General features: G+C 41.4%; 5 protein-coding genes, 1 long non-coding RNA gene and 1 other non-coding gene across 11 annotated transcripts; 3 read left to right on the forward strand and 4 right to left on the reverse strand.

Moving 5' to 3' along the window:
• Positions 1-461: 461 nt before the first annotated feature.
• LOC128256244 (insulin-like growth factor-binding protein complex acid labile subunit) lies at positions 462-19,284 on the forward strand. 2 transcript variants are annotated; one of them, XM_052986500.1, is made up of 6 exons: positions 462-1,111; positions 14,483-14,888; positions 15,970-17,157; positions 17,567-17,713; positions 17,782-17,867; positions 17,924-19,284. In XM_052986500.1, the coding sequence occupies exons 1-6, from the start codon at positions 1,095-1,097 to the stop codon at positions 18,519-18,521; spliced, it is 2,442 nt and encodes an 813-aa protein (XP_052842460.1). In that variant the 5' UTR covers positions 462-1,094; the 3' UTR covers positions 18,522-19,284. The 2 variants fall into 2 exon arrangements, with proteins under 2 accessions (XP_052842460.1, XP_052842461.1); XM_052986501.1 differs by lacking the exon at positions 462-1,111 and adding an exon at positions 12,726-12,834.
• Positions 8,434-12,429, reverse strand: LOC128256250 (lysozyme). 2 transcript variants are annotated; one of them, XM_052986514.1, is made up of 5 exons: positions 12,300-12,429; positions 10,992-11,172; positions 9,460-9,618; positions 9,249-9,401; positions 8,434-8,709 (listed from the first exon to the last, which is right to left on the reverse strand). In XM_052986514.1, exons 3-5 carry the CDS (start codon positions 9,605-9,607, stop codon positions 8,519-8,521), a joined length of 492 nt encoding a protein of 163 aa, XP_052842474.1. In that variant the 5' UTR covers positions 9,608-9,618; positions 10,992-11,172; positions 12,300-12,429; the 3' UTR covers positions 8,434-8,518. The 2 variants fall into 2 exon arrangements, with proteins under 2 accessions (XP_052842474.1, XP_052842473.1); XM_052986513.1 differs by lacking the exons at positions 10,992-11,172; positions 12,300-12,429 and adding an exon at positions 10,618-10,865.
• On the forward strand, positions 12,514-13,098 carry LOC128256253 (uncharacterized). Its single transcript, XR_008267710.1, has 3 exons — positions 12,514-12,614; positions 12,685-12,890; positions 12,969-13,098. It is a non-coding gene; the product is annotated as an uncharacterized LOC128256253 (long non-coding RNA).
• On the reverse strand, positions 12,641-13,923 carry LOC128256252 (lysozyme). The gene is made up of 4 exons (XM_052986517.1): positions 13,607-13,923; positions 13,080-13,168; positions 12,949-13,012; positions 12,641-12,867 (listed from the first exon to the last, which is right to left on the reverse strand). Exons 1-4 carry the CDS (start codon positions 13,758-13,760, stop codon positions 12,734-12,736), a joined length of 441 nt encoding a protein of 146 aa, XP_052842477.1. The 5' UTR covers positions 13,761-13,923; the 3' UTR covers positions 12,641-12,733.
• Positions 15,163-15,234, reverse strand: Trnaw-cca (transfer RNA tryptophan (anticodon CCA)). The gene has a single exon. It is a non-coding gene; the product is annotated as a tRNA-Trp (tRNA).
• A 105-nt stretch (positions 19,285-19,389) lies between the features above and the next one.
• LOC128256251 (uncharacterized) lies at positions 19,390-20,703 on the forward strand. Its single transcript, XM_052986516.1, has 3 exons — positions 19,390-20,056; positions 20,294-20,512; positions 20,566-20,703. Exons 1-3 carry the CDS (start codon positions 19,921-19,923, stop codon positions 20,658-20,660), a joined length of 450 nt encoding a protein of 149 aa, XP_052842476.1. The 5' UTR covers positions 19,390-19,920; the 3' UTR covers positions 20,661-20,703.
• LOC128256245 (protein fem-1 homolog B) lies at positions 20,703-26,397 on the reverse strand. 3 transcript variants are annotated; one of them, XM_052986505.1, is made up of 7 exons: positions 26,095-26,236; positions 23,850-23,949; positions 23,245-23,527; positions 22,164-22,906; positions 21,681-22,096; positions 21,388-21,614; positions 20,703-21,329 (listed from the first exon to the last, which is right to left on the reverse strand). In XM_052986505.1, exons 3-7 carry the CDS (start codon positions 23,483-23,485, stop codon positions 21,166-21,168), a joined length of 1,791 nt encoding a protein of 596 aa, XP_052842465.1. In that variant the 5' UTR covers positions 23,486-23,527; positions 23,850-23,949; positions 26,095-26,236; the 3' UTR covers positions 20,703-21,165. The 3 variants fall into 3 exon arrangements, with proteins under 3 accessions (XP_052842465.1, XP_052842464.1, XP_052842463.1); XM_052986504.1 differs by lacking the exon at positions 26,095-26,236 and adding an exon at positions 24,030-24,414; XM_052986503.1 differs by lacking the exon at positions 23,850-23,949 and having other exon boundaries at positions 26,095-26,397.
• Positions 26,398-26,634: the final 237 nt, after the last annotated feature.

Consider the following 26,634-nt stretch of genomic DNA (forward strand, 5'->3'; position numbering starts at 1 on the left):
TTTGCGGCACACTCAATGTGAAAATCAAATAGCCCACGGCCAACGTTGGCCAAGCAGGCAGATGCCATGTCGAGTGTGAGAACTTTTTCCCAGTGCTTGATTTATTTTCCAGCTATCCATGCTCGCCTAGTGGCTAGTATTTGGGTTAGGCCAGCAGCAGCAATGGCAGCAGAAGCGGCCCGGTATGCGATCTTTGGCGAGCCGAAAAAAGAGAATCGAGCCATGTTCAATTGGTTGCCTGCCTGCCTGCCCACACAATTCGGATATAGATGCAGAGGCGGAGGCGGTGGCCCATTCATCGGACCAGTATTTGTGAATGAACCGACGACTGCGAAGGCAAACACAAACGAAGGCAGGCTGAAAAACGAGAAGCGGAGAGGCAAACGCATATGAAATCATTCTGTTGGCGGCTCGACCTGCCTTACCTGAGCGTAGGCCGCTCAGTCGAGTTTCAGACGTGGTCGGGTTCAGTTCGTGGCTGCTTACTGCGCTTACAATTGGTCTGTGTCTGTGTTTCCCGCCCCACTGCCGCAAGCAGTCGTCTCTGTGAAAATGCAAATTTGCCCAAGTACCAAATACTAAATACTCGAACGGTTGTCGTCGGTCGGTGGAATTGGCCGCACATCGCTACCTGGCCTCGTCATCATCATCCCTTCGAAACTCTGGGAATCCTGGCGGGGGGCATAAAGCAAACAGCGCATCCGTTTCCGGTTCTTTCTGCTGATTGTTGTTGCAGTCAGTTGCTGTCAGTCGTTTTTTCATGAATGAAATTTTAATTCCGTGTAAGTGTGCGCGCGAGTGTTTGTGTGAGCCGCAGGTCCCGTCCAGTTTGAGCCCGAACTCCAGCGGTGTCAACTGACGGCCCAGCAATCGCATTGTCGTCAGTGCACCGTAAAGATCTTTATCGCATTTTAAACACAAACGTTCTGGAGCAGAAGGCAAGACCCGGTCGTCAACGTCGTCATCGTCGTCAGGTAGACGGAAACCAAATATCGGGCCCGGCCAGGTTAATGCGGTTTATTGTTCTATGAGCGCTGGCACCGCTCTGTTTAAGTTTCGCACGCTGATAAAGAGGACCTCGCCCAGCCATCGAAATGTGGCCAAAGCTCAGGTGAGTGGTCGTCTCTGGGTTAATTTGATGGCAAATAAACATTCGTGTCGCTCTGAATAGAAGACGCCCACCGCGAATTGATAGATAGAAATCGGAGTGGTTTTCGGAATTCGCCACTCTTTCACTTTGCACTCTATACGCGTGTGTGGCAGAAATTAGCACCTTTTAATCTAATTATAGCGGCGGAATCGAAGGCAACCTAATCGTAGCCACTGCCCGCGGGCCGTAATAATGAACTCGTATTAAAATCCAAAGTCATAATGATTTCAATCAGCTCCAAGTCATTTAACGTCGCCCAACGCACGGCACTTCCGTTGTTGTGTGTGCCTCTCAAGTTTCATATAATTTCACGGGCTAATGTTTTCCCAATTCAAACCAAGGGAGGAAGCCCACGCTTTTCGAGGGCTAGACAATCAAAGAAACCCACACACGGAGGCTCCACTGTCGTTCCCGCTCAGTTTACGCGCAATTAGCGCTTTGTTGTTGCTTCTCCAACCTCTTCTAATTTCATATAACTCATCATTTTCACAGCGGGCAGGTTTGGATCTTCGGGCTCAGCTTACGGCGACAATGGAAAACGAAAAGATGGGGAAAAGACTTTTTATTTACATTTTACGTTTTCGAACGCCCACAATAACAATGAAAGCGGAGAAAAAGATTGCTCATAATTAATGTTTATATAATTTTTTACTGCTTTACATGCGGCTCATTAGCCGCCTGGCTTGGATTCCCAATCCCCCACTCGGATGTTTCTGTTCTTCTTGGCTTGAGACGGCAGGTTCGTTGCCTAAGTCTTTTGTTGTGCGCCAGCCGTGGGCGTCCGCCCGATGCGGGACAGCAACAAATACAACAAATACAACAAATACAACAAATACAAGCAGAAAAGAGATAAAATAAGAGACATTTGTGCTACTTACTTGCCGCTCGCTGGCGTTGCTCCACAACCAGTTGCCAAATTTGGCAATGGGAGCGCAACAACAGCTGCCTGATGACTGCTGCCCACTTACTTTTTTGTGCTCAAAGTGTGTCGCTGTCATCCGACGATCCAATGAGCTAATGTTTTTGGGTTTTGGGTAACCCTTCCCCCCCATCTGAGAAGTAAAAGATGAGGCTTCGCTGACTGAGCAACTGAACAACTGACCAAGTCTAAGGGAATGGCTATGGGGAGTGCTAAGGTTCCTCCAGTTTCTGGCAGTGCATGCATAACTTACACACAGCCATTCACTTAGCATACTCCTCCGCAGCATCCGAGCAATTTCTTGCCACACAACTTTGGTCTGTCTGGCATTTGCATTCGTGTGTGGGCAGCCAGCTCTTGGTGTGGGCTAGACCAAGATCTCTTGTGTTTGCTATCTGCCAACTGATGTCGCATAATATGTTTAATTTAGTTTATTTTCAAGCCCATTTCCGTGCCCCAGCACGCGGCTTTCTTCTGGTTTCATATTTTCCCCAAAACATCATTGATTTTTCCAATCTAGCGAACAGAGATTTCCATTTTATTGACTGCCTGCGTCTGTGCGTTTTGCCGCGACTTGTCTCGGCTTTCGAAATGTCGCAATTAACAGTCGATTTAGCATTATGCACATGCGTTGGCGGCCTCCTCGTGTCTCAACTGGATTTCTGAGATTTTGCGTGGGCTGTGAACTTGGCTTTAAGGTTTATTGAGTGCTCTGGTGTGAAGGTGTTCGGGGAGGATATGGAGGGCCATTTTGTGAGCCCACCGTTTTTGGGTGGCAGAAATCTCTGGGTGGGGCTGTCGCTATTAAAACAACAGGAAATATTAAAATTTAATCAATGTCATTATCATTAAGATATGATTAGATTCTAAATAAAACATTAAGGTATAACAAGCAACCAAAATATTTAAAAAAAAAATAAAAAAGACATTGTATAATCAAATGCATTCATTAAAAGAAGCATTAAATTGGTCTAAACAATTTGTGTAATCCAATTTTAAATCATGTTCATATACAAATTTAGTGCTTTACTTCCAAGGAATATAATTTTGAGCCTAATGATTTCTTCCTGTCTTCGCGTATATACATATAGTCTCGTTTCTCCTTTGCCTTTTGTTATGATGTTTACTATATAGTTTGCCGGTCGTTAATGTTTCACGTCAAGAACATATAAATACTTTTATGAGCATTAAATAAATGACCCAAAGGCAAGTGAAATGAGCTGCAGGAGCGATCGGACCAGAACCCAAACAATGTCCATAAATTTCGAGCTCAAATTGCTTTTAGTTGTTTGCAGCGGCTGCCGTCGGCCATATTCATATGCAAATGGCGTACAAAAAAAAAAAAAAAAAAAACAGGCACACTTGGATTTCAAAACGTTTCGGCTCAAAACGAAGGCAACGAAAAATCCAATTTAATTTAAATTAAACACAGCCTGGTCCAAGTTCATTCATGTTCATGTTCAGACGGAGGCTGAGGCCCATAAAGTGCAAGATTTGGTAAATAAAATGAAAATGCAAGCGGACAAAACCCGGCTTAGGCCATTCCGTCGAATGGTTTGTTTACCTTGCCCCAGGGGAAATCGCTCCGAAGCGGATCGGATCAGAAACAGCCAACAGTTCTTCCCTCGGTCGCAGACTACTTATTTTATTTTGTTTTATTTCACATATTGGCCTCATCCTCAGCCGATCCAACAAAGGAAACCACCAGAGACGGGGCTTCGACTTGCAGCAATTGCTGTCACTTATTGGTTACTTTGTTTGCGATTTGGTTAATTGTTCGAGTGTCGGTACTTGGCCGAGCAGCTGCCCACGTGTGTGTTCAATTAAAAAGTAATTTGCCCAGCACAACAAAGGCAAAAACAGCTAAAAGAAAAAAAAAGCAAAAAAACCAAAACCAAAGCGTTGCGGAGCAGAGTCGACAGCCAGCCACCCACACGTTTCCGTTGACTTGTCGTCGGCCCACTCTTAAAAATAATACTCACTAATTTTATTTCTCGGATTTGTTGCTGTTGTTTGCCCCTCTGTTGTTTGTCGTTTACAGCCGAAACAAGTTTGTCAGACCTGTGATTTGCAGTTCGCTTTGACAATATTACCAGCTATTTGAGACAGATGTTGCCGAAAGAAAACTTAGATTTAAAGGCAATAGGAGTCAATACAAAGTGAAAAATTGTCCAAAAACCAATGCTGTGTTGTGAAATTTCAAAGATTCATTTCTGACTCACTTATAACAATTGGCTCGAGAATTATACATATATACATATATATTTTTAAGGATCATAGATGTACATCTAAAATATTTTTCATGTGATAACAATTAAAGTTAAAACTTTTAAGTATCAAAAAACTTAAAAAAAATTTTAAGCACCAGAAAAGTTTCTCAAAGAAATATTTAGGCAACTAAGTGGTCTCTATTTTTATATTAAAATATTAATAGATGTTGTTAAATAGTCTCCAAGTCATATTTCAAACTATCATCCTTAGTACGGTTAGCTTAATATAAAAATCAGTATAAATAAATTGACTATATAAGATTAGAATCCGACAGCTTTTGCCACCGTTTCAATACGTTGAATGGGCTGTCAAACCAAACAGAAAGCTTGATAAAAAATCGTTGTCTGCAGTTATATATGCATTGTGTATGGAAATATGGAAATATAATTTTTAAGATCCTATTCCGAATGCCAGCAGCCGCTTCCGTCTTAGCAGAAAGACCATTAAATGAGTCCAGTCATTCACGCACTGGAATGCTCAGAGCCTAAAAGGGAAAGGGATTTCCGAACAGAGGACCAGGATAGGCATCACAATTAAATCTTTTTTGGCGGCTTCTCCACACAAGTTGTGTGTTCTGCTTCCTGTCCCCGGTTTCTACCCATTTTTCTCCTTTTGGGCTTCCTAAATACCCAGGCAGACCGCAATGGTTGATGTTGGTGTGGCTACTTCGGTTTCGAAAGCAGCTGTTTCGGTTTTCCACATTTTATTTTATTCCTTTTTTTTTTGGTTTTTGTGTGCCGCACGTCTGTGGTTGCCTCTTTGCGTGACATTTCGACCTTTGGCTGGCTTTTGCAGCAACTTTTACTATTTTCATGCTAGGCATAAATTTCATTTGCCACACAGCCACACACACAAGTTCCCCGTTTCGATGCGCTTTCAACACTCGAACAATGCCCCAGCAGGTTGATATTCAATATGCCAACCCAAAATAAAATAAAATAAAATAGCAAATTACTTATTTCGCCTTTGGCCTGTGCAACATGTTGCAGTCATTATGATTAGCTTTTTTTTTTGTAGTTCGTTTGCGGTTGAAGCGTCTAAAATATATAAAATATTTTAACGAATAAATAATTAGGCAACCCAACTGCAGCTGACGCCAAAACTGCACTTTTCAAATTGTTACACTGGAAAAAATGCGGTGATCTAAAAATTTAAATTCAAATCTATTTTTAAATAATCTTACTTTGAAAAGTTGGTATCAGTTTTTAAAGAAATTGAACTTTAACGAAACAACTTGTAGTATAAAAATAACAAGAGATTTATCTTTACTTAAAAATGGGGTGTTATATATTTTTTAATTCAAACCCACTTTAGAAAAATCTTAATTTGATTTATCAATATCTAGAGATTTATATTCACTTTAAGAGCAACTACCATTCGTTATCTCCCCATCCACATTTACTTGCTATCTTTTTTTCGAGTTTTTCACTTATTGCCAAAGAAGGCGAGCTAACAAAAACGCGTTTTTAATTGTTCGGTGGCTTATCGCATGTTTTGGCCTTTTTGGGAGCTCAAAAATGTTAAGCAAAGGTGGGGGGAATAAAGACAAGAAACAAGAAATAATAATACATTATGTTGGCTGGTGTGCCAGTTAAGCCTCAAATTATGTGCAAAATAAATAAGAATCGTTTTTTTTACGATTTGTTGTTAGCAAATGATTGAAATTTCCAATTTCCAAGTTTTGAAGTTCTGTGGCAAGTTTTTATAGCCAGCTGCAAGATACACACTCACACCCATTTGGCGGCGTCATTATCATATCGTTGTATCTCTTGATCTTCATGCAGCATCATCATCGGGCGGCACACTCGTTCCGTTCCGTTCCGAAGAAAACGTTGCATTGCCGTTACCAACGCAATCCATTTCCAACCATTTGGCCGTGCTTACACCCATATGCCCATACACCATACACCATTGCATATGTATACCAGAGGGTTTATTTCCGTTGACGTGCCTTAATTTCAGCCAGTTTGGGACTGGCTCTTGCCGCATTTCTGCTGTTCCTGGTCTTTGGCTCCCTGCCTCCGCTCAGATGATTATAATGGGCTATGTCGATGACGATGGCGCTATGAACCGAGCCGAGCGCCTACACAGAAACTAGGGTAGATTTGGAAATCTCTGGAAATGATTTCACAGCTAGGTTGAAGGTTTGGCCATACCCTATTCATAGTATTCCCCACAAGAAAGTTTGGACTGTCCTAGTACAATTACCTTTCAGATAATAGTTAAATGGTCTTCATGACTACCATTTTGTGTAAATCAATAAAGCACTAAAGTATATATTTAACACTTAAATGTTTAAAGCTTTTGTCTTAAGCTAAAACTGCCTTTAGCTACTAGCTCTGAGAAGAATTGATTCAGTTTTTACAAGCTGTTTTAAAATGGTACAACAATTATGCAATGTTCAACAATCAATAAAAACATCAAGGGCTTATGGGACATTAAAGAAGGTAATGTTTTTAAACATAGTATAAATAAATAAGCTCACTATGAGCTGTATATTAATAAAAATATTTATACACATTTCAGTTTAAAGGTTTAAATTTCCAAGAAATTAATGTCGTTTTGCGGGGGAATATTTTAATATATACTAAGAAAAGAGCATTCGAAAGTCGCCTAAGGCACAACCAACTCAATTCTGATGTGTGGGAGCTGGCAGCTCTGGGCCCAGATGAATAATCAAGCCGAACTGGCGTCTCCAGTCTGCGCACACATAAAGGTGATGGCGACGACTGCTTTTGGGTTTCTTTCGGATTCAGAGGGGTCGAACTGGTTGCGGTGGCTTCTTGATTAGCGAGTCCGTGCTAACTCTGAAACCAAACAGAGGCCCAAGAGGCGGCTAGTTGGATGGCTCGGATGGATATGTTTTGATTGAGTGCAGTTCCAAGCCATCCTGATCCTGATCCTGCTGAGTCAGCGGCGACAGGTTGGCACTGGGATCCAATCCTGGCTGGGAGGTGTGAGGCGTGGCATATCATGCATAATTAGCCACACTGAGGACGGGGACCCAAACCAAATAATCGGACGGGGGACAGCGGAAATTAGAGGCACTCAAACGTTTCGAATCGTTGACCAGTTAGCGTGACAGAGGTGGAGTTGAGCTGAGCTGCATTTTAAAATATTTTTATTGTTGAGGATGTTGGCGGTGTGTACGCAATGGTCAACACAACACTTGTCTTTATGTTGCTGCACAGAAAAAAAAATCTAAACTTAATATTTTATATTAAAATTTTGTTTTGAAAATTCAAAACTAGCTCCGATGCTAAGAATCGTGTTCAAATGCGTGTTATTTTATTGTTAACAAGTCTATCTTGTTTTTGATTTTTAAATAAATCGAAATTGAGCGCATTAATCAAGGCTCAATATTACTATCATAGTTTAAAAGGTATTGCTGACCAGACTTTTTCATTAAAAATAGCGTAGATAAAGGACAAGTAATGATAAACTTCCTGATTTATCATTAAAAGCAATTAATCAATTCATCAATCACTTAATCACTTATCGTGTTATCAGAGCTACTAAAGCATCCATTAAAAGTATCCTGATAATTTTTTCGTGTGTGTGGATATACCAGCACAGCTCAGATTTATTTTGACCACGTACATATGCAAAACGCATTCTAATGGAACCGGCGAGCCAGTGTTTCCTCTGGCCACGTTTATCCATTGTAGTTGGCAGTTACGCTCTGATTTTTGAGCCTCCACCTGTTATTGTTTGGCTTTGCCTTTGGCTTTGCACGCTTCCCTGATGCCCTGCGGTGCGTTCGCTCACAATTCACAATTCACAACTCACAATTGTTGCCCAGAAACGGAAACGCCGCCTTTTGTTGAGCGGAAATGCAAAATGATATTGTTCGTTTGGCCACTGGCAAGAACCCTAGCACGCCACTCGCTAATATGATTGACTCTGAATGGGTCTCGGGTTGCAGTCTGCAGCTATCCATTAACCCCCAGCCGCAGATGTCGAGATGTCATTGGAAAGTGCCATCAAGATCCCAACGCCCAAACAATGTACCAGGTCGCCCACTTGGACGCCCTCGGCCTCCGATTTGCACTCTCTGTGTGGGCATCCCACAAATGCAGATCCGAACAAGCAATTATGCAAAGCATTCACATGCTATATGTATATATATATATGTATCTGTTAAGTTTGATGTTCAAATAGTACACAGGAATAGGTGTTCAGCCCGTGATGAAGCCGCGAGCTGACCGCGAAGGCGATTGGCTGCGCAGGTTGCAAAGCACGCGAAGATTGGGCAGGTTCTGTTGGTTGCGGCAGGAGCGTTCCCAGCCCTTCCAGTACTTGAAGCCCTCGCGTTCCTGGATCATTCTGGCACAGGCAATGTCGTCGCCTATATCGTCATTGGAGAAATCTGTGCATGTTCAAAAATATAGAAGGTTAAATAAATAAAATAAATAGGAAATGTTAATCCAATTAAATAAATACTTTCTGAAAACCTTTTATAAACCTTTATTTTAAGCAACAATACAGATGAATGAGTTTCAAAAAAGCTCTCGCTAAAGAACTTAATATAATTTTTGCGTATTTTTTTGTTAAGTAAAATTGTATTTTCGGTTTGTAGTTAAGATTTGTTGTTAGTTATATGATATACACAGCTAAAATGTTGTATATACATAAATTTAAAAACATGGTTTATAATAATAAATTATAAATTTATTACTAATAAGGTAAATTGTGTCAACAACAAAGTAGTTTCTACCTTCGTTTACTTTAGCATTTTTTATGTATTTAATTATAACTTTCTTCAACTCATCTATTACTATTTAATGAAAATTAAAAGTATTATAAAATTATTATAGTATTCTAGAATTAAAGTATACCAAATTATGTTCATGATGTTACCTATAATTATATGTGCTAGTTATGAATAGAGAAGTATTTTCGCCTCACCTTCACATTTCTTATTGCACTGCCCTCCTTTTTTTCCCTCGGTGCAATAGCCCCTGCTGTTGATCTGGAACAGACCGTAGTTCTTGCTTTTGTTTTCCATGTTCGTTATTTTGCTGGTATTCAGTTCACTCTCGTGCTCCACCAGACAGATCCCTACCAAAAATCGATTAGTTTAATAAAGTACATGTATCTAGATCTGAAAACCGTTTACAGTTGGAGATGAAAGACTTATCGAAGTTGTATTTCTCCACCAGCACATGTGTGAGTTCGCATCGCTGATATTTCTTGGATTCCACTTGCTTCAATCCCAGCAGCAGCAGGATCAGCACTGGCATAAGCCACAGACAAAGAGTTTTCATTATCTGAAAAGCTGAAATTAAAAGACCCATCGCTTGGATTACAGGGTATTGGGCAAGGGTCGATCCTCATTATCTATGGACATACTTAACCGTTAACCCAAACAGTTCAGCGAGTTTAGCCCTGTGCATAATTTCCTTGTTCTTCGTCATATCATAGCTATAACACCTGATGTCAGTTTGATTAAAAGAGTCTACCTTATATCGGTTGACGAACTTCATAAACCATCTGTGAAAGTGTTAAAATACCTGTCAAAATACCTGAATTCTGGCTAATGATGAACTCACTAACCAATTACCATTATTTAAGCCTTTGTTTACTCCCACACGAATTTATGGCCTTGTATCAGTTTATCAGTGCATATATAAGATAGCCTATCTTAAAATATATCTATCACACTTGTCTGCGTAAGACGGTAATGTGGAGATTCCACTTATTTAAGTATACCAAAGTGTAAGTATGTTTCGTCAGTTAAACTTATTCAGAACGTTTTTAATTCAGTCGTGTTGCTTTGCATTTTCTTCTCCCGCTTTAATCGGTTTATTTGTTTGTTTGTAAATTGTTATTTATAAGCAAAAACGCCCACACGGAAATATTTACTTAGTAGTTTAATTTGATTCAGAACTTAATTAGCAGTTATTTGAAAAATCAACCCAATTTGTAGTGAAATCTGTGTTAAAAATTATAATTAACATTATTAAAATCATTAAAATATCATATTTAAGTTGAGTAAACGCATTTAAACAGGAGAATCCATAATATTGCCATATGTATATGTTACTTTTATGTAATCCATCTACGAACAATTAAACTTTTCAAGGTTACCACATCGTAAAAAATCATAAAAAAAACTTCGTATTGAGACTTATTCTTAATGGTTCATTAAGTACACGCATGTACACGTTTCACTTTTTTTCGAGATTTGCATGCAAGCGAATGTAATAATGAGACTGAATTACTTCCCCCGGCAGAACACTTTTACTTCAGCAAACAGTTTGTTTACTTTGTTTACCTAATTAACGCAGAACAACAGCGATCGCGGCAACAGGAAACGAGTTTGTTGAGCGGAGTACGAGTATGTGTACGAGTATCTGTATCTTCTTAACGCGTTCCGTGGTTTTCGTTTTGCGATGGCGTGCTTTCAAATACATATGATTTGCACAACCGATCGGATCCGATGAGAAGCTAGCCCGCCGTTGCGACGCTGCTGACCCGAGTTTAAGTACTGAACGCCCAAGTATTTCTCAGATACAAATGCGCCTCTATTTTCAACTCGGTCGAGGTAGTTCTCTCCCAAAACGCCGATCGCCGAGTAAAAGCCATATGAATTTGCTCTGCTCGTCAGCCTGATAAAGTTGATAAGGCCCGCTGTCACGGTTGACTTACCACTTGAACTTTCTGACAAATCAGATGATTTAGAGTGATTCGGAGAGGAGAGGGTATTTCCCGATTTTGGATGACTCTGCTCAGAGGCCTGTAATTTTCAGACTTCTTACTTCTGCGATGTATTTTTAGCAATCAATTGAACAAGCTTGAGTTCGATGATCCAATTTATGGACTTTATTTACTTAAAAAAAATAAGAGAAAGCAAAGTGTCGCATAAGTCTCTTGAGATTATTTATGAGTTAAATTTCTTAGTAATAAAAATCGAATTTTATCTTTGGTTTTAGAATATTTGTATTATTATTATTATTATTATTATTATTATTATTATTATTATTATTATTATATTATTATTATTATTATTATTATTATTATTATATTATTATTATTATTATTATTATTATTATTATTATTATTATTATTATTATTATTATTATTATTATTATTATTATTATTATTATTATTATTATTATTATTATTATTATTATTATTATTATTATTATTATTATATTATTATTATTATTATTATTATTATTATTATTATTATTATATCCTAATGCTACAAGTACAGGCTAATAAGTAATTTGTCATTTAAAAAATCTCAGCCAAAAAAAAACAAGGAATTTAATATTTTAATGGTGTTTCAGTAAAAAAGACACTTTTTAAAATTAATATTCCATACTATATTTTCAATTTGTCAACGGTTAATTATAATGACAAGGGAAAGTAACTTATTCTAATCTTAGCGAAATTTTTTTTATTTCTCATTAATTATCAGTTTTTTGTTCACAAATATTCCTCTAGCTGTAAGTAGAGTAAAAACATATTTTAATTTAGAGCCTGTCGGTTCTCTGATTTTGAAGATTTCAATTTTTTAATTTCAACATGTTAGTATTTAGTCGACCGTAATTAGTGCCAATTAATAGGCTTATTATTCCGAATTGTATTTTTTCCCAATCGTCTATAAATATTAAACCCTTCAGTCGCTATAAAAATATGATTCTTGAAGTTGTTCTTAAATATGGTTTAATTTTTGAATTTTGTCCTGGTTCTTTATCACTTTTTCGATTTTTAGAACGCAAAGAATAAATATTTGAAGGCAAAATTTATAGTTTTTTTTATTTAACGATTTCTTTACCACAATTTAACATGAAATGTTGTTTTATTTTTTGTTAAAATAATTGCTAAAAATTTGTTAAACAATAAATACTCAATTTTCTTTTAGATTTAAGTGTCAATTATTTGTAGCAATCTGTTAGTTGTAGTATGTCACCGATATAGAGGTCCTGGTTCTTTCTCCGAGTCTCTTACCAATTGGAGGAAAACGTCAGAGGGATTGCTAAAAAAAACAACCTCATTAGCTGAGGTTTGTATTAAAACTGTTTGCATAGGTTCTAGTGGCCGGCACTTAGATATTACAAGTGCTTGCTCTGCTCCCCTGTAGGCTTTAATTTACAGACCATAAATTGTGGCTCTTGATTGATTTACATAGAGAGCTCATAACATGTTATATTTTATAATTAATAGTGTTCGTCTGGACAGGGCAAAACACCAGGTTTGCGATAACATCTCGCTTAGAGCTGATAGCGGGAAATACCTGGAAAAGATTTAATAGCGCAATTCCAAGTAAATAAATAAATAAAATAAATAAATACACTTTCTTCCGAAATAATGACTTAAGCTTTATGTAATTTAGTAGCTATGCATAGAGTTAGTTAAGGCTAAGAGCGAGTCGAAGAGCAGTCCTAGCAGCGCGAGACGTCGGGCAGCGTGCGCCCACGACATTTGCTCATCCATCCGGGCCAGGCCTGGAATCCGTGGCGATTGAAGATCTGCATGGCGCAGCGTGAGTCATCCGAGATCTCATCGTTCAGGAACTCTGCAACGGAAAGCTCTCTATTTGTATATGCCTTTTTTTCGTGGGCGTTCGGGGAATGTGGACTGTAGACTGTGGACTCACCTTCGCATTTGATGTTGCAGATGCCACCGCGACGACCTTTGCGACACCAGTTTTTGCTGTTGATCTGTGGATGGGCGGATTAGCATTGAGCGGTCCAAAAATTAGTGGAAAAGGAGCTTGGGTTAACCCACCTGAAAGAGTCCATAGCTGACGCTTTGGTTGGGCAGCTGCATTGATTTGGATGTACTGCGTCCGCTCTCCGCTTCCACCAGACAAACCCCTGAAAGTAAAGCGAAAAATACTTGTTTAATTGGGGCATATAGGTTATATTCGTTTTTACCAGCTTTTAATCATGTTTTTGTTGATAATTTTAATGAAAAAGTACTTGGTATTTAAAAAAGTATTTGATATTGATATGAACTCGACCTTTTATAATTTAAACCACAATTTGTCAATATGAACTTAAGAAATTTAACATTCTACCATGCTTCACAATTTAAAAAAAAAATAATTTTTTAATTTACATAAAACTGAAGTTGAGTTAAATTTTGTATATTAAACACACTGAAAATGCAGAACCAAACTAAATTTTATGCTTCACAAATTTTTAAAAATTATTTTTAAGTTTGCGTAAAAAACAAGTTGAAATTAATTTTGTATTTTGCCTTGTTGCACACTCGTATCTTGGCAAATTTGATGGGCATTTCACCATACTCACAGTTGGATAGATAACTGCGGGGAAAGTCGTGACGCAATAGTTCCTTGGCCAACTGGCAGCGGGTCAGCAGCTTGGACTCGGTCTCCCATTGCGAAAGCAGGAGAAGATTGAGCACCAGGACGAGGGCCCCGCCTTTGGGCAAGTGACTGGCCATGTTGGGTTACAGGGTGGGATTTGTGCTGGATACTGTGCTGGGACCACTGCTAATCCTTTGGGTTCGAGAGATTGTAGAGCGCTTCCCTCCGCGGCAACTGCGACTACTGGGCACTTTGCTGCGGAATTATTCCTACGGCACTGGATGCGTAGCGCCCGAAATCTGGGTTTTTAAAGCCTCGCACGCAGTTTTTGTTTTCTTCTGGAAGTGGGAGGCGACACTCGGGAGCGGTCCGGTGACATGGAAAAAAAGTGTGCGGGTTACTCGGCACTGGGGGTATCTAATAAAAAACAGGCCATATATACATATATTCAAAAGTTATTTTTGAGCATTTCTTTTGGTTTACCCAAAGTAATGTGGCCGGCTAAGTTCATGAAAAAAGAAAAGTTCCATTTTTACTAGATATATAGCCAAGTTTAAGTACAAACCCCCCAGATTATCTCGCAGTGCATTCAATAAATCGCTTTGATTGCGTTAAGCTCTAAATTGGCAAATTGTCTTGCAGAGATAACAATGGGAATCTTTAGCCCGAAACGCATCCACTGGATACAGATGCACTGTGTGGGTGTTTGTGTGTCAGAGTGTCAGTGACAACTGCGGCTTGACCTAAAAACGCACGATCTGATGATGTGTGAGGAGGAGTGCATCCCGCCCAGCGTCCAAGTGTTTTCGCTTTTCAATGCTTGTCCAACTAATTTCCATGAAAATTTTTCCATTTACAGCCCATTTTTCATGCTCTCGCTGCTGTCCGCCCTGGCAGCGGCCAATGACCTCAAGGATCTGCTAGAGGACAGCACCACGACGATCAGCAGCAGCAGCACCACCACCACCACCCCCTCACCTTTGTCATCGCCCACCACGCCCACCGCCTATGTGGTGTCCGCAGCCGCAGTTCCCGCCCTTGCTGCCGGCAGAGGAAAGTCCAAGTCCTCCTCCGGCAAGTACGTCAACAAGAGTTCTCCCAGGAAGCGCAAGGCGGAGCAGGTGTCCTCGCTGCCGCTGCCCGTGGACGACGGACTCATGGAGTGGAAGTGCCCCAATATCACGGGCACTCGGAATGCGGAACTCGAGTGCGGATGCGACTTGCCCCACACACTGCGGTGCAACATTGATCTGCACGGAATGCTGGTAAGGCCAACTAAAAATCAAATTAAAAATTTTAGTTTAATAATAACATGTTACTCAAACTTAAAAGTAGAAAAGCTTAAATCTCCAAAGCATAGAAAGAAAGTTTTTATGATATGTACCGTCTAATATAGAGACAAAAACATAAAGATAATTTGAAAGCATTCAAATTTCACAACTTTATATCATATTCCAAACAAAATATGCATTTTTGTATCATCCAAACATTTTGCCAGTATATAGAGTTAAAAAAAAACATATTAAAGTTTTCCAATTTTGACCCCGACGTGATTTGAACACGCAACCTTCTGATCTGGAGTCAGACGCGCTACCGTTGCGCCACGGAGTCATTTTGTACTTATTTTGCTTATATGAGCTGATCAATTTGCGAAACTGCAGTATAAATATGTATTTTTAAAATATTGATAAGATAGGTTCATTCAGCATTGTGATTTTACCTCTTACCAGTTTAATCTTATTCATGAATATGACCAAATTTGTTCTTCTTGTCAACCAAATCTAAGAAACAACTTTCCCTTGCCCAAAAAATAAGTGTTCAAGATCACTTATCTTGATCAATATTAACAGCCAATGCAGTATTGCAAAATCCGTCCGTCAATTGCTTCGCCAGATGAGTTGTTTTGCAAGCTTTTGCCCCGTAAAACATAACTATTTGCTAGGAAAAAGAATTTTAAAAAGGACATCTACCACCTAAAAAGTTATATCAATTCCAACCTTTGACCCCGACGTGATTTGAACTGTTGCGCCACGGAGTCTTTTTGAAGTAGTATTTCATATTTAAGTTAATTAATTAGTAAACTCTTCGTTTAAATCAATTTTAATATTGATAAGATAAGATGCATTCAGCACCGCTTATTCTAACTTTATAATAAAGACAACAAACATTATACTATTTTGATTTAACATTAATTATTGACAACCCTAAATAATCTTAAGATTCGACTTTGGACTTATTTAAGCTTGTTAAGTAATAAACAAAAGCTTTAGCTTTCTTAGGAACTAATAATAAGATTTAAACATTTTTTCTTATATTTGTCTAAATCTTTAATTTTACTTCCTACAGCTCTTGGCGGACAGGCTGCGCACCTCTCCGTACTCCATTTCGTTGCTGGACTGTTCCTTGCGCAACGTTACCTTCCTAAGCGATGCCAAGATCTTCGATGGAGTTTCGCTGCACGGCTTAGTGATTTCCTCCGGCGAGATTAAGCGGGTGCACAAGTCCGCCTTCCTGGGAATCCGTGGACCTCTACAAGCACTTGGCCTGCCCGGAAACGCGCTGATGAGCGTGCCCTGGAACGCTTTGTCCACGCTGGGCGCCTTGGAGCGCTTGGACCTGGCCAACAACAAGATCAAGGCCCTGGGCACCGCCGACTTTGTGGGCTTGACCAGTCTGGTTTACCTGGAGTTGAGCAACAACCAGATCTCGAGCATTTCCCAACGCACTTTCGGGAACCTACGAAAGCTGGAGGTGTTGAAGCTGGGCGGCAACAGATTGGGTGACTATGCCCAGAGCTTGAGGTCGCTGAGCCAGTGCCTCAGCCTGCGGCAGCTGGACTTGCAGGCCAACAACCTGAATGGACCACTGAGTGAGCAGACGTTGCCCGGAATGAGGAGCCTCGAGAGCTTGAACCTCAATCGAAATCTTATCAAGAGCATCCAGAACAAGGCCTTGGCCAATTTCTCGCGACTGGTGAGTCTCTCGCTGCGCCACAACCAGATTGATGTGCTGCAGGACCACGCCTTCTTTGGCTTGGGGGCTTTGGACAGCCTGGATCTGAGCTACAATGGCATCGTGGCCATCTCTAGTTCCTCGCTGCAGCATCTGTCCCGCCTGACCGTTCTGGATCTCACCCACAACTTCCTGCGAGCCCTGACCTCTGATTTGATAGCACCGCTGCCATCGCTAAGGGAGTTGCGGCTGGCGGGCAACGATATCTCCATTGTGGCCCGGAACGCCATGGACGGAGCTCGGGAGCTGGAGAGTCTGCAGATGCAGGACAATCCGCTGTCGTGCGACTGCAGCATCCGTCCCTTCGCCGAGTGGCTGCAGGAGTCGCAGCTCCACTCCAGCCTGAGTGCCTCCTGTGTGACGCCGCCCAGGCTGGAGGGGGCTCCCCTTCTCCAGGTTCCCGTGGAGACCCTCAGCTGCGACATGGACAACGTGGAGAAGGACAATGCCAACATCATGCAGCACCTGGAGACGCTGGCCAAGCCGAATCAAACCTCGCCCATCAAGGATCTCTCCGAGGAGGTAAGTTTTATACACATTTAGACCGAACGAAAAAACAAGGCTTTTATGTATTCATTCACTTTGAAAATGTTATATTTAATGGATAGTATAATTCAGTAATTAAAAGGTTTTCTTATCGAAAGTTCATAGTAATTTATTCGTCACTTTTTTGTGGCATAGTATAAGCTTCAGCACGTTGAACAAATTCTTTTTAAAACTCAAACAATATTAAAATATTTTGAAAGTTGATTTGCCGAAAATGTATTTTTAATTGACTTATCGAAAAATGTAGATTGCAGTGCTATTAATCAAAATACTTTTGAAGATTAAATAAACATTGGTGGTCATTTCTTAAAGAAACTTTAGAAAATAACAAAAATACTTCACCATTAAAGACAGAAACATTTAAAATAAAAAATTTGTTCTACAGATTATTCTACATGAGCTGCACTTTTCGGCGGACTATGGCCTGATCCTCACCTGGCTGCTCAATCTTAGCAAGAAGGACTACATGTGCGATGCGATCTTTGTCTACAAGGAGGAGCACATAAACGAGATTCTGATAGACAATTCACCGGTAATTAGCATTGATACACCAAAAAGATAGTTCCTTTTTTCTGATTACTTGAATGTTGTTCCTTGCAGATCCATTGCGAGAGCAAAGTGGTCAATGGCCAGAACACAGTCAGTGTGATAGTGCCGGATAGCTCTTCCCTGGAAATAGGCGAGAGGTGAGATGCCCCCTTTTGAGTAAATTAAAAGACCAACTAACTGTATCCATTGACAGCTATCGCTTTTGCCTGGTCATGATCCAGGAGAAGAATCCCAAGGCGGAGCTGAACATTGGCTGCTCCAATATCACCCAGCTGGAGAGGAGCAGTCCGGGCGCCATTCCCGTGTCGCGTCAGTACCAGCGACGGCCCTACTATACCGCCAATGAGCTGAATCCGGAGGCGGTGCACGAAGCTGGAGAGGATTACCAGCTGAACCAGCGCCGCTTCAACTCGGTGGTGGGAAGTCAGCCGCAACAGACGCAGCCATCGACGCTGCTGCACAGCTACACGGTCATAGATTCGCTGAACAGGAGCTTCTTGCCGGGATTGGGCCTGGGAGTGCTGGTCACCTCTGTGCTGGTCCTGATCTGGGGAGCCACGCGGATCCGGCAGACGGGCGGCAGCCATGGCAACGGAGGTGGTGGTGGTGGTGGCAGGAATAACGATAGCATTGGCAGCAACAGCAGCAGCGTGCACAACAACAACAACAACAGCAGGCCGGGAACTCCGACGGCCACCACCTGCTACGCCGCCTCGGAGCACATAGCCCGCCTGGCGGATGCGGAAAACGGGACCCGCTACCTCAAGCTCCAGGCCACGACGAGTCTGTGAGGCAGCAGAAGCAACCAGCCAAAAGCCCACTCAAAAAACCATGTGATAGTACAGTAGTACCGACTGTACCGACTCCCTACTCTTGAGTAGTCTTGAGTAGTCTTAACGATATACGTAGCCCTAAGGTCCACTGCACTAATCCAAATAGTTGGCCCACACTAACCCACTTGTGCCATAAGCTAATCAATACGTATCCCGAAACTCCCATATAACAAACGCATATACACAGCTGGGGTCAAAAGAATAGCAAAGGATGGGCTCTGATTGAAAAACTAACTATAGATCCTTGAACTTTTTAACTTAGCAACGTCAAAAAAAATATATATATATTATGTGTAAAAAATTTTTATTATTTATAATCCTTTTAAATCATTAGAAAATAAAAAACAAGTTGTTGTTCAAATTTAAAACTTTTATTTCAATTCAAAAATTTAGCAAAATAAAATGTATATTTTTAAAATCAAAAAATTACCAAATTTTCTTTGAAAATGGTGGTAAACATTAAAAAGTCTAAAACAAAACTTTCTTTTGACCTCTGTTGTTAGAATTTCCCCGAATGGTGACCCTCTTGGTCCCATCCAGACATAGTGTTAACTTAGGTTACGCCCCATTTGTGTTAGGAAAGAAATTTGTAAGTCATGCCTCTTTAGAATTAAGGCTTTAATAATTTATTAACCAATTGGAAGCACCCAAATAGAAAAGAAAAACATAACATGAAGTAAATAAGAGTGAAAAGAAAAATAAAAGCCAATTGCAATCGAAAGTGAGTTCCTAAGGTCAGATGGGCCATTTTTCGGGTTCTATTTTTGGTGAAAGGCCGCATAATGCTAAGTGGGCTATTAACCTCACAACCATGACGTCGCACGAACATATGCGTAGTGGAGTGTCGTCCAGCGAATTAGCTAATTTCCATGGAAATGAGCTCATAGCTGATTCCCGAGGGAGGAGGATAACTCCATGCACGCGCTCATACAGGGTACTCCATTATGCTACCTATCATTCATTGTTTTTTTCCTGTTTATCGACATACTGGCAACAACATTTTAGCCTATCCAGAAATCAAAGTTGACAAGCATTGAGCTGGATTTGGAAACCCCCCACCATCCGCCACCACTCCGGCCATCACCCACTTGTTTTAGCCGCGCTTCTGTTGTGGCCAACCGCTGATATGGCGACGGTCCCTCGGCAGCACGGTTCCGACTGGTTCAGGCTGGCTGACTAGCTGGCTAGTGGGGTCAGTTGTTCCGTGCCAGCCGTCGGGCGACAACAATGACCACTGGACGCCGTCAACGTGACAGCATTTATCGATTTTCGGCACCCCCAGTGGAGCGCTAGGAGCAGTCAAGGAAAAATTCTAGCTCCGCCGCAGACCCATTGGGTTCGGACCAACGGCCTTCACATGAGCATGCTGGGCTTTGTCTACTTGGTTCTCATCCTGGGCTGGATACTGATCGTCCTGTTTCTCAAGTGCAAAAAGTCCTTGGCCGCTCCATTTCGCTTTGGCGAAAACTACACAGATGCCATCGCCGAAACGGGTAGGGTTCTCCGTTCCGATTTAATCACTCAAAAACAACAGAACTTCAATTTTCACATTATCGGTATACAAATTATCACAATCATATCAGAAGCAAGATATATTAATTAGACAGCCATTAGATATGTGGTCCGATATGAAGCAAACTAATTGCGATTTCTACTTAATTTTGTTATCTGCTGGCTAAATCCGATTGTTATGGTGTTAATAGTATTATTTTTATACAATAATCGCCCAGATCGACGTCCCTCGGTGCATGTGATCCAGCTGCAACACGATGATGTGGAACGAGAAGATCACTATATGAACAATTTTCATCGGAACACGGAGAATCTGCAGCGCTACTCGCATCGTTCGCAACGCTCCACGCTGGAGGAGCGGACCATCGAGCGGACCTATCCCACGGATGCGGTGATTAATCCTGCCTACATGCACGATGAGGATTATGTGATCAACGGTGAGCATAGCTCTTCTTCTATATTGTTCCGTAGTAATAGCTTTCATTTAAAGCCCCACCACCGTCATACGAGGAGGTAATGCGCCAGCCGCAGGTTTATCCTCAGGTGCGCCACAACAACCATAAGATCAGCGATGCCGACATCTAGCCTGGATATCCCGATTATCAAATTGTATATATATATGCGTACTTTGTCTTGGTCAGCTGTGATTTACATATTTTGGTTGGTTTTTTATTTCACTTGCACCTAAAAAACATAATCAATTCGATTGATTCAACTTAGGTGGCCTGCGCCTCTTGCACTGCGAATAATAGTAGTAGTTTTACATAAAAAATGTACAAAATGATTTTACATAGGTATGATTAATAGTTATGATTATGATTAATGATTACAAACAAACAGTCAGTCCACGTGTGCAGTTGTTACGGATTGTAACTGTAAATAAACTAAGAGTGAAAAATACTAAATAAAATGTGTACAAAAATAAAACGTTTCCCTTGGCATTCTTTTGGCTAGATTAAGTCGCTAAATTCGATATATCTCGTACATACAGACACCAAAGCTTGTACATATTGATACATAAATGTGTTCCAACGTGGCTTAGTTATTCACAGTTCTAATTACTTCAGTTGCGGCTCATGCCTTTGGCTATCTACGGGAGCACCTTGTGCACGCTGTGCATTTGGATGAAGGCCTCCAGTTGCGTGGGTATCAGACCCTTGAAGTTCAGCCTGTTGGTGGCGATGGTGCGGGCAGCCAGGCACTTGAGGCTGGTGTGGGCATTCTGATGGCCATGCAGCCGATTGGCCAAGACAGCTGCAACAGCAATAATATATATGAATAAGATCAAGTGGCAACTAATTGTGCGGCTTACGCTGCTTGCAGGCCGTGGCCGCTGTCTGCCCAAAAGCATTGACCGCGTCCAAATGGGCGCCCGCCTCAACGAACAGCTGCAGAATGCGCGCCATCTCCGCCTGGCGATCCTGTGCGGTGTTCACCTTGGTCACCAGGATGTGAAGCGGGGTGTTCCGAGCCGCATCCACGGCTACGACAGAAGCGCCGCAGTGCACCAGGACCAGAGCAGTGGCGTAGCAGGGGAATCTTTAGTTGAAACAAAGGTATAAGTCTTATTATCCCTTATTTAATCCCTAAAAATAAAACTCCCACCTGCACATTTCATTCGTGTAGAACTCATCCACCGGCATCACTCCATTGACGGCGATGTGCAGCAAGGTCTGTCCGTCCTGCAGACGAGTGTCGTTCTGTATGAACTTGCGCACCACCAGGAACAGCTGCTGGATGTGATCCTCGTTGATGTCGTGGTCCTGCTTGCGTCGCGCCAGGTGGGTAACGATCTTGATCAGATAGAGCGCCGTAATGCAGTTCTGATTGTTCTGGTCCTGCCACAGACTGGGGCAAGAGTTGGGCTTGGCCTCCTTTATCTTAAGCTTATTGTTCTCGATCTCCTGCTGGCACTTGGCCAAAACGGGCAGAACGTGATCCAACGTCAGGTTGTGGTTCTCTACCCGAAGAATCTGGGCGAAGAGCTGGGCAAAGCGTAAGAGATCGCGATCTACCGAAACCTGGCGAAGATTTAACAAACAATTACTGTGTACTCTACGCAACTTGCGTATCATAGTCAAAACTCACATTATTGCGCATTCGCAGATCGATGGCGTAGTTCCAAAGCACCTGGCACTGGTAGAATCGGCCCTGATCAGCCATCACAGCTCCCCGATAGATGATTGCCTGCGGCAACTCTGGATTATTGCGGCCCAGTATGCGTTCCCTAATGGCCAGTGACTCCATGTGGATAGAGTGGTGGTTCAGCTTAATGGCATACAATTCGGGCAGGTTTTCAGTCTCAAACCAATTGTCGTAGGCGGGCACCGTGGGCTGGACTTTCTTGCGGATCACACCACGCGGATTGCTGTAGCGCAGCTGCATGGCTCTCAGCAAATAGCTGTACGCCTTGTTCACATCGTACTTGGTCTTGTCATTCGCATAGGTGGCTCCGAGAAGCTCCAAGGCTGTGATATGCTCCTCCAAGCTCATCAGTCCCGGCCGCTGGATGAACGCCTCGAGGACATCCTCGTGAAGGCGTTCCGCTGCCTGCAAGGCGGGCGTGATGCCCAGCTCGTTCTTTTTAAGAGTGGCTCCATGATCCAGCAGGGCCACCACCACATCCAGGTGCCCGCTCTCCGCCGCATAGTGCAAGGCAGTGGCTCCACACAAGGCCTGGTCATTGGCCCTCGATCCATTTTGCAGTAAAGTGTTCACCACTAAGTGGTGGCCCTTGTAGGCGGCAATCATTAACGTGTTGTTGTTAAACAAATTCGTGGCATTCACGTCAGCTCCATTGTCAATAAGGAATTCAACAATGTCCAGTCGACCTGTGAGCATATAATAATTGGTAAAATTATTAAACGTATGATTACTTGTTACCGTTTTGGAAAATTATTTACACTTTATCTGGAGTCCTTAAACATTTTAGGTTAAACAAATGATTCTCATTTTATAGATACAATCTATTTCTATGAAGGGTTTGCTTTTTCGATCATATATTAAAATTATAAAATTTGGTAAAATTAAATTTCGCCACTTAATACAGTACATTGGGCAATAAATGAATATCATGACTATAAAATAAATTCAGCTTTTAAAAACCAATATCTATGAAACAAAAATGTTGTCACTAGCCATTTTGGGTAAACCATCGATCGATTCTTACCCTCATAGCAGGCAGCTCTCAGCGGCGACGACTGCGCCTTGGTGTTGTGATTGATGGCCGCCCCCGCCTGGACGAGCATCTTGACTATCTGCAGATGTCCCATTCCGGCAGCCACCCACAGGGCGGTGGCTCCGTAGACAACCATGCCGTCGAAGATAACATTGCACTCCCGCTCCAAGTCCACGTCGTAGTGGGAAAGCAGGGTCTTCACGAATTTCACATTGCCCGTCATTGCGGCCATGGTGAGCGGGTTCAACGATTGTCCATCTGGCTGATCGAAATTCTGGGGGAGAACGGAATAGAACGAACATAAGACATTAGAGGAGGGGCCGATGAAAAGTTATGATGTGCGTGCGCAGCCGTTTCACAGTCAAGGTTGGACGAAAATAGTGCGTCGCAAGTGATGAATGTAAGGTATATGTGTAAGTCTGTGGAAAAACGTGCATGCTTTCTTTGTTCGCTTTACATGGGCGAAAATCGGGCAAAACAGCATCCAGGCCAAAGTCCATACACTTGGCTACTGCGTTGTGCCACGGAAATAGCCGCATCTGGGTCAAGAAACTGCTGCCCAGGGACACCGCACGCACACACACTCACTCACTCACCGCCGGATACGTGATGTAGTTGGTCACGGGCAGCGTGTCGTTTGCTCCTCGCCAGAATCCGGCTCCTGGCCAGGCGGACTCATACCAGCGCTTGCGAGTGCTGCAATTAGTTGTGGAAAAGCGGTTTGGTTTGGAGTTGGAGTCTCTTGATATCGGAGCTGTGAAAAATCCATCTATTACCGATACAGCTCCGCGTGCATGGCCTGGAATCTGAATTTTAACTGACAGCTGCCTGGACAGTGGAGGTCCTGAGGGCGAGGCGAGCACCGAAAAACTCGATGAAACTTCGCCAGGCACACGATTCCTTTGCATTCTCAACCCTAAGTTTGCATAAGCAGCCTATTTCTTTTTTTTTTTTGGGGGTTGAATCGAGGCGAATCGCATCGAGAGGGAGCGATAGACCCTGCGCAGGGCCAAACAGCTGTTCCCGGAGAGAGGTCCTTGAGGGTTTGTTTACCGCCCGCAGCTGTTCGCCAGCATTCCATCGAGCCACCGACGCTCAGAGAGAGTGAGACAGAAATAAGGGGGTGGAAGCAAGAGTCAACCGCATTTCCACACAGAAAACAATTACTGTTGTGTCAGGACATCAAAACTACATTCTGAACTTTGAAAGATGTGTACGGTATAAAAAACGATAGTGTAAAAGTGCCTTTAAAGTGCCCAACCGTAAATAGAAATGATTTTTTTAAGCAAAATGTAAAATCATTTTGAACAGAAATCGAATAACATATTTATTGCAACTTCTAAGGGTTTAATAGTTTGGAACATTTTTTTAACCCATATCTTTTACTTGCATAGATATTACTATATATACATTTTTGTGAAATCTACCGTACAAAACTTGTTGATGGTGGAGAAATTTAAGTAATTAAATAATTAGTTTATACAAACATTGAATTATAATAAGACAATTACCGAATAAAAAATTGTTTGGCATTTTTGGTATTATCTTATCTTATCTCATAATCCGATCAGTAAAAAATTCGCTAAATTTTTGCTTTACTTGGATGTTGATATTAACAATCCATAAGCTGCAGTAAAAAATATTTTACCAAATATTAAAAATTTTGAAGGTTAAATCATTTTAATTCTGATTACAAATCTTTAACCCATATTCTACCTTTATATGAACCTACACAAGTACAATGAAAAAAGATCAGTTGCAGTTACCTATGTAAGTTTTGCACACAAAGCTCGATTAGATTACGACGCAGCACCAAAGGTGCCGTAAATAATATTGTTAATAAACAAATTAATAAAAGCACATTTTTCATTTAGGATTTCAGGAAATTGCAAAGCATTAAATCTGGCAACAAGCCAATTCCGTGTCCAGATAGCCACGCCACCTCTGAGTAATTGGTTAAAGATGGCCCCAGTGTCATCCACTTGATATCCAATTGATTGTGACAATGACTTTCAGTGCCTTAAATAGGGTTTTATCTGTAGTGTTCGGTCCTTAATTTCGAACATTCTCTGCAAATACTGCGGGTTGAATGCGATTTTGCTTGCCCTTTTGGCAGGCAGTTAAGTTATAAACATTAAACAACTACATGTACGGTGAGGGCTCGTTTAAAAGTTATTAACAAGATTTACAACTTCCAAAAAAGTATTCATCATTTTTAAAGTCCAAACACAGAAATTAGAAGATCAACAGACTTGACTTTTCACCAAATAACGATTTCGTATTATCTGTTTTAGTAAACAAAAGAATTTAATGCCTACCCTAAATTTTTTTTAATTACCGTTTAAATTGAAATTAAGGGTACAGATATAGGTATCGACACCTAAATATTTTGTAAATTAAATGGAAATATCAAATATTTCAAATGAATTAGGTAAATATATCAATTATATTTTATTTAATTTTTGTTAAGTTATTTATTTTTTTGCCTACACCTAATTAAGTTACTTCCTGTCCGTAATTTTAAAATTCAGATTTATGTCAATTTAAATAGCGGGGGTCCCCTGTACAATCGAAAGAGCATGTGGAGCCGCCTCCTCTATATATCTCCATCTCGCTTCCTCACTCGTTCTCTCTCATAAACAATGACAAACCAAGTAAATACCAAAAGCAGCAGTGGAGCGTATAAAAGCGCTCTATGCAGCAGCAGACTTTTTTTTACGTATAAACCGAATAATACGTATACGTACGGCGGTGATTTTCATTAATGACGCAGTAGTTAATTCAGGCAATTACGCAAATAGGCGTTCCATCAACGGCCTGTGCGCTCTGTCGAGTACTCACTGTATTGACCAGGTATGTCTGCACCGCCCTGCAGCTAATGGTGTTCAAAATCTCGACGAAGCTCAACATCTGGCCATTGCGGGCCGCTAGGTGAAGGTTGTTCAGCTGGGAGAACCTCAGACGCGGCTCCTGCGGAAACTTAGCCCGGATCTCCTCGGAGATCTCCACCAGCATCCCGTGAGCCATGTTAAAATATCCAAAATCGGGAGGGTAACCATCGTAAATGGAAGTGTGCGCCTCCTCGCGAGGCTCTTCATCCGGATCGACCTCCATTCTGGCCGAGATGTGTGAAATATTGCACTGATCGGTGAACACCAGGAATGGAAGCGATCCACGGGCCGTCGCACGGTAATACACTTTCCAGACGCGAACGGCCACACTTAGGGATGAACAGGTGAAAGTGAAAGCAGTGACTTAGCGATAGTCACACTTGTTGAATGGAAGAGATAATAATATCAGACCGGAAGTTTTTAAATTTTCTTTTTCTATTAAAAGTATTTTTGTCAACTTTAGTGTAAATTGTTGACCTGCTAAATTGAA

The sequence above is a fragment of the Drosophila gunungcola genome (genome assembly GCF_025200985.1).
Source record: "Drosophila gunungcola strain Sukarami chromosome 2R unlocalized genomic scaffold, Dgunungcola_SK_2 000013F, whole genome shotgun sequence".
NCBI classification, from domain to species: Eukaryota; Metazoa; Arthropoda; class Insecta; order Diptera; family Drosophilidae; genus Drosophila; species Drosophila gunungcola.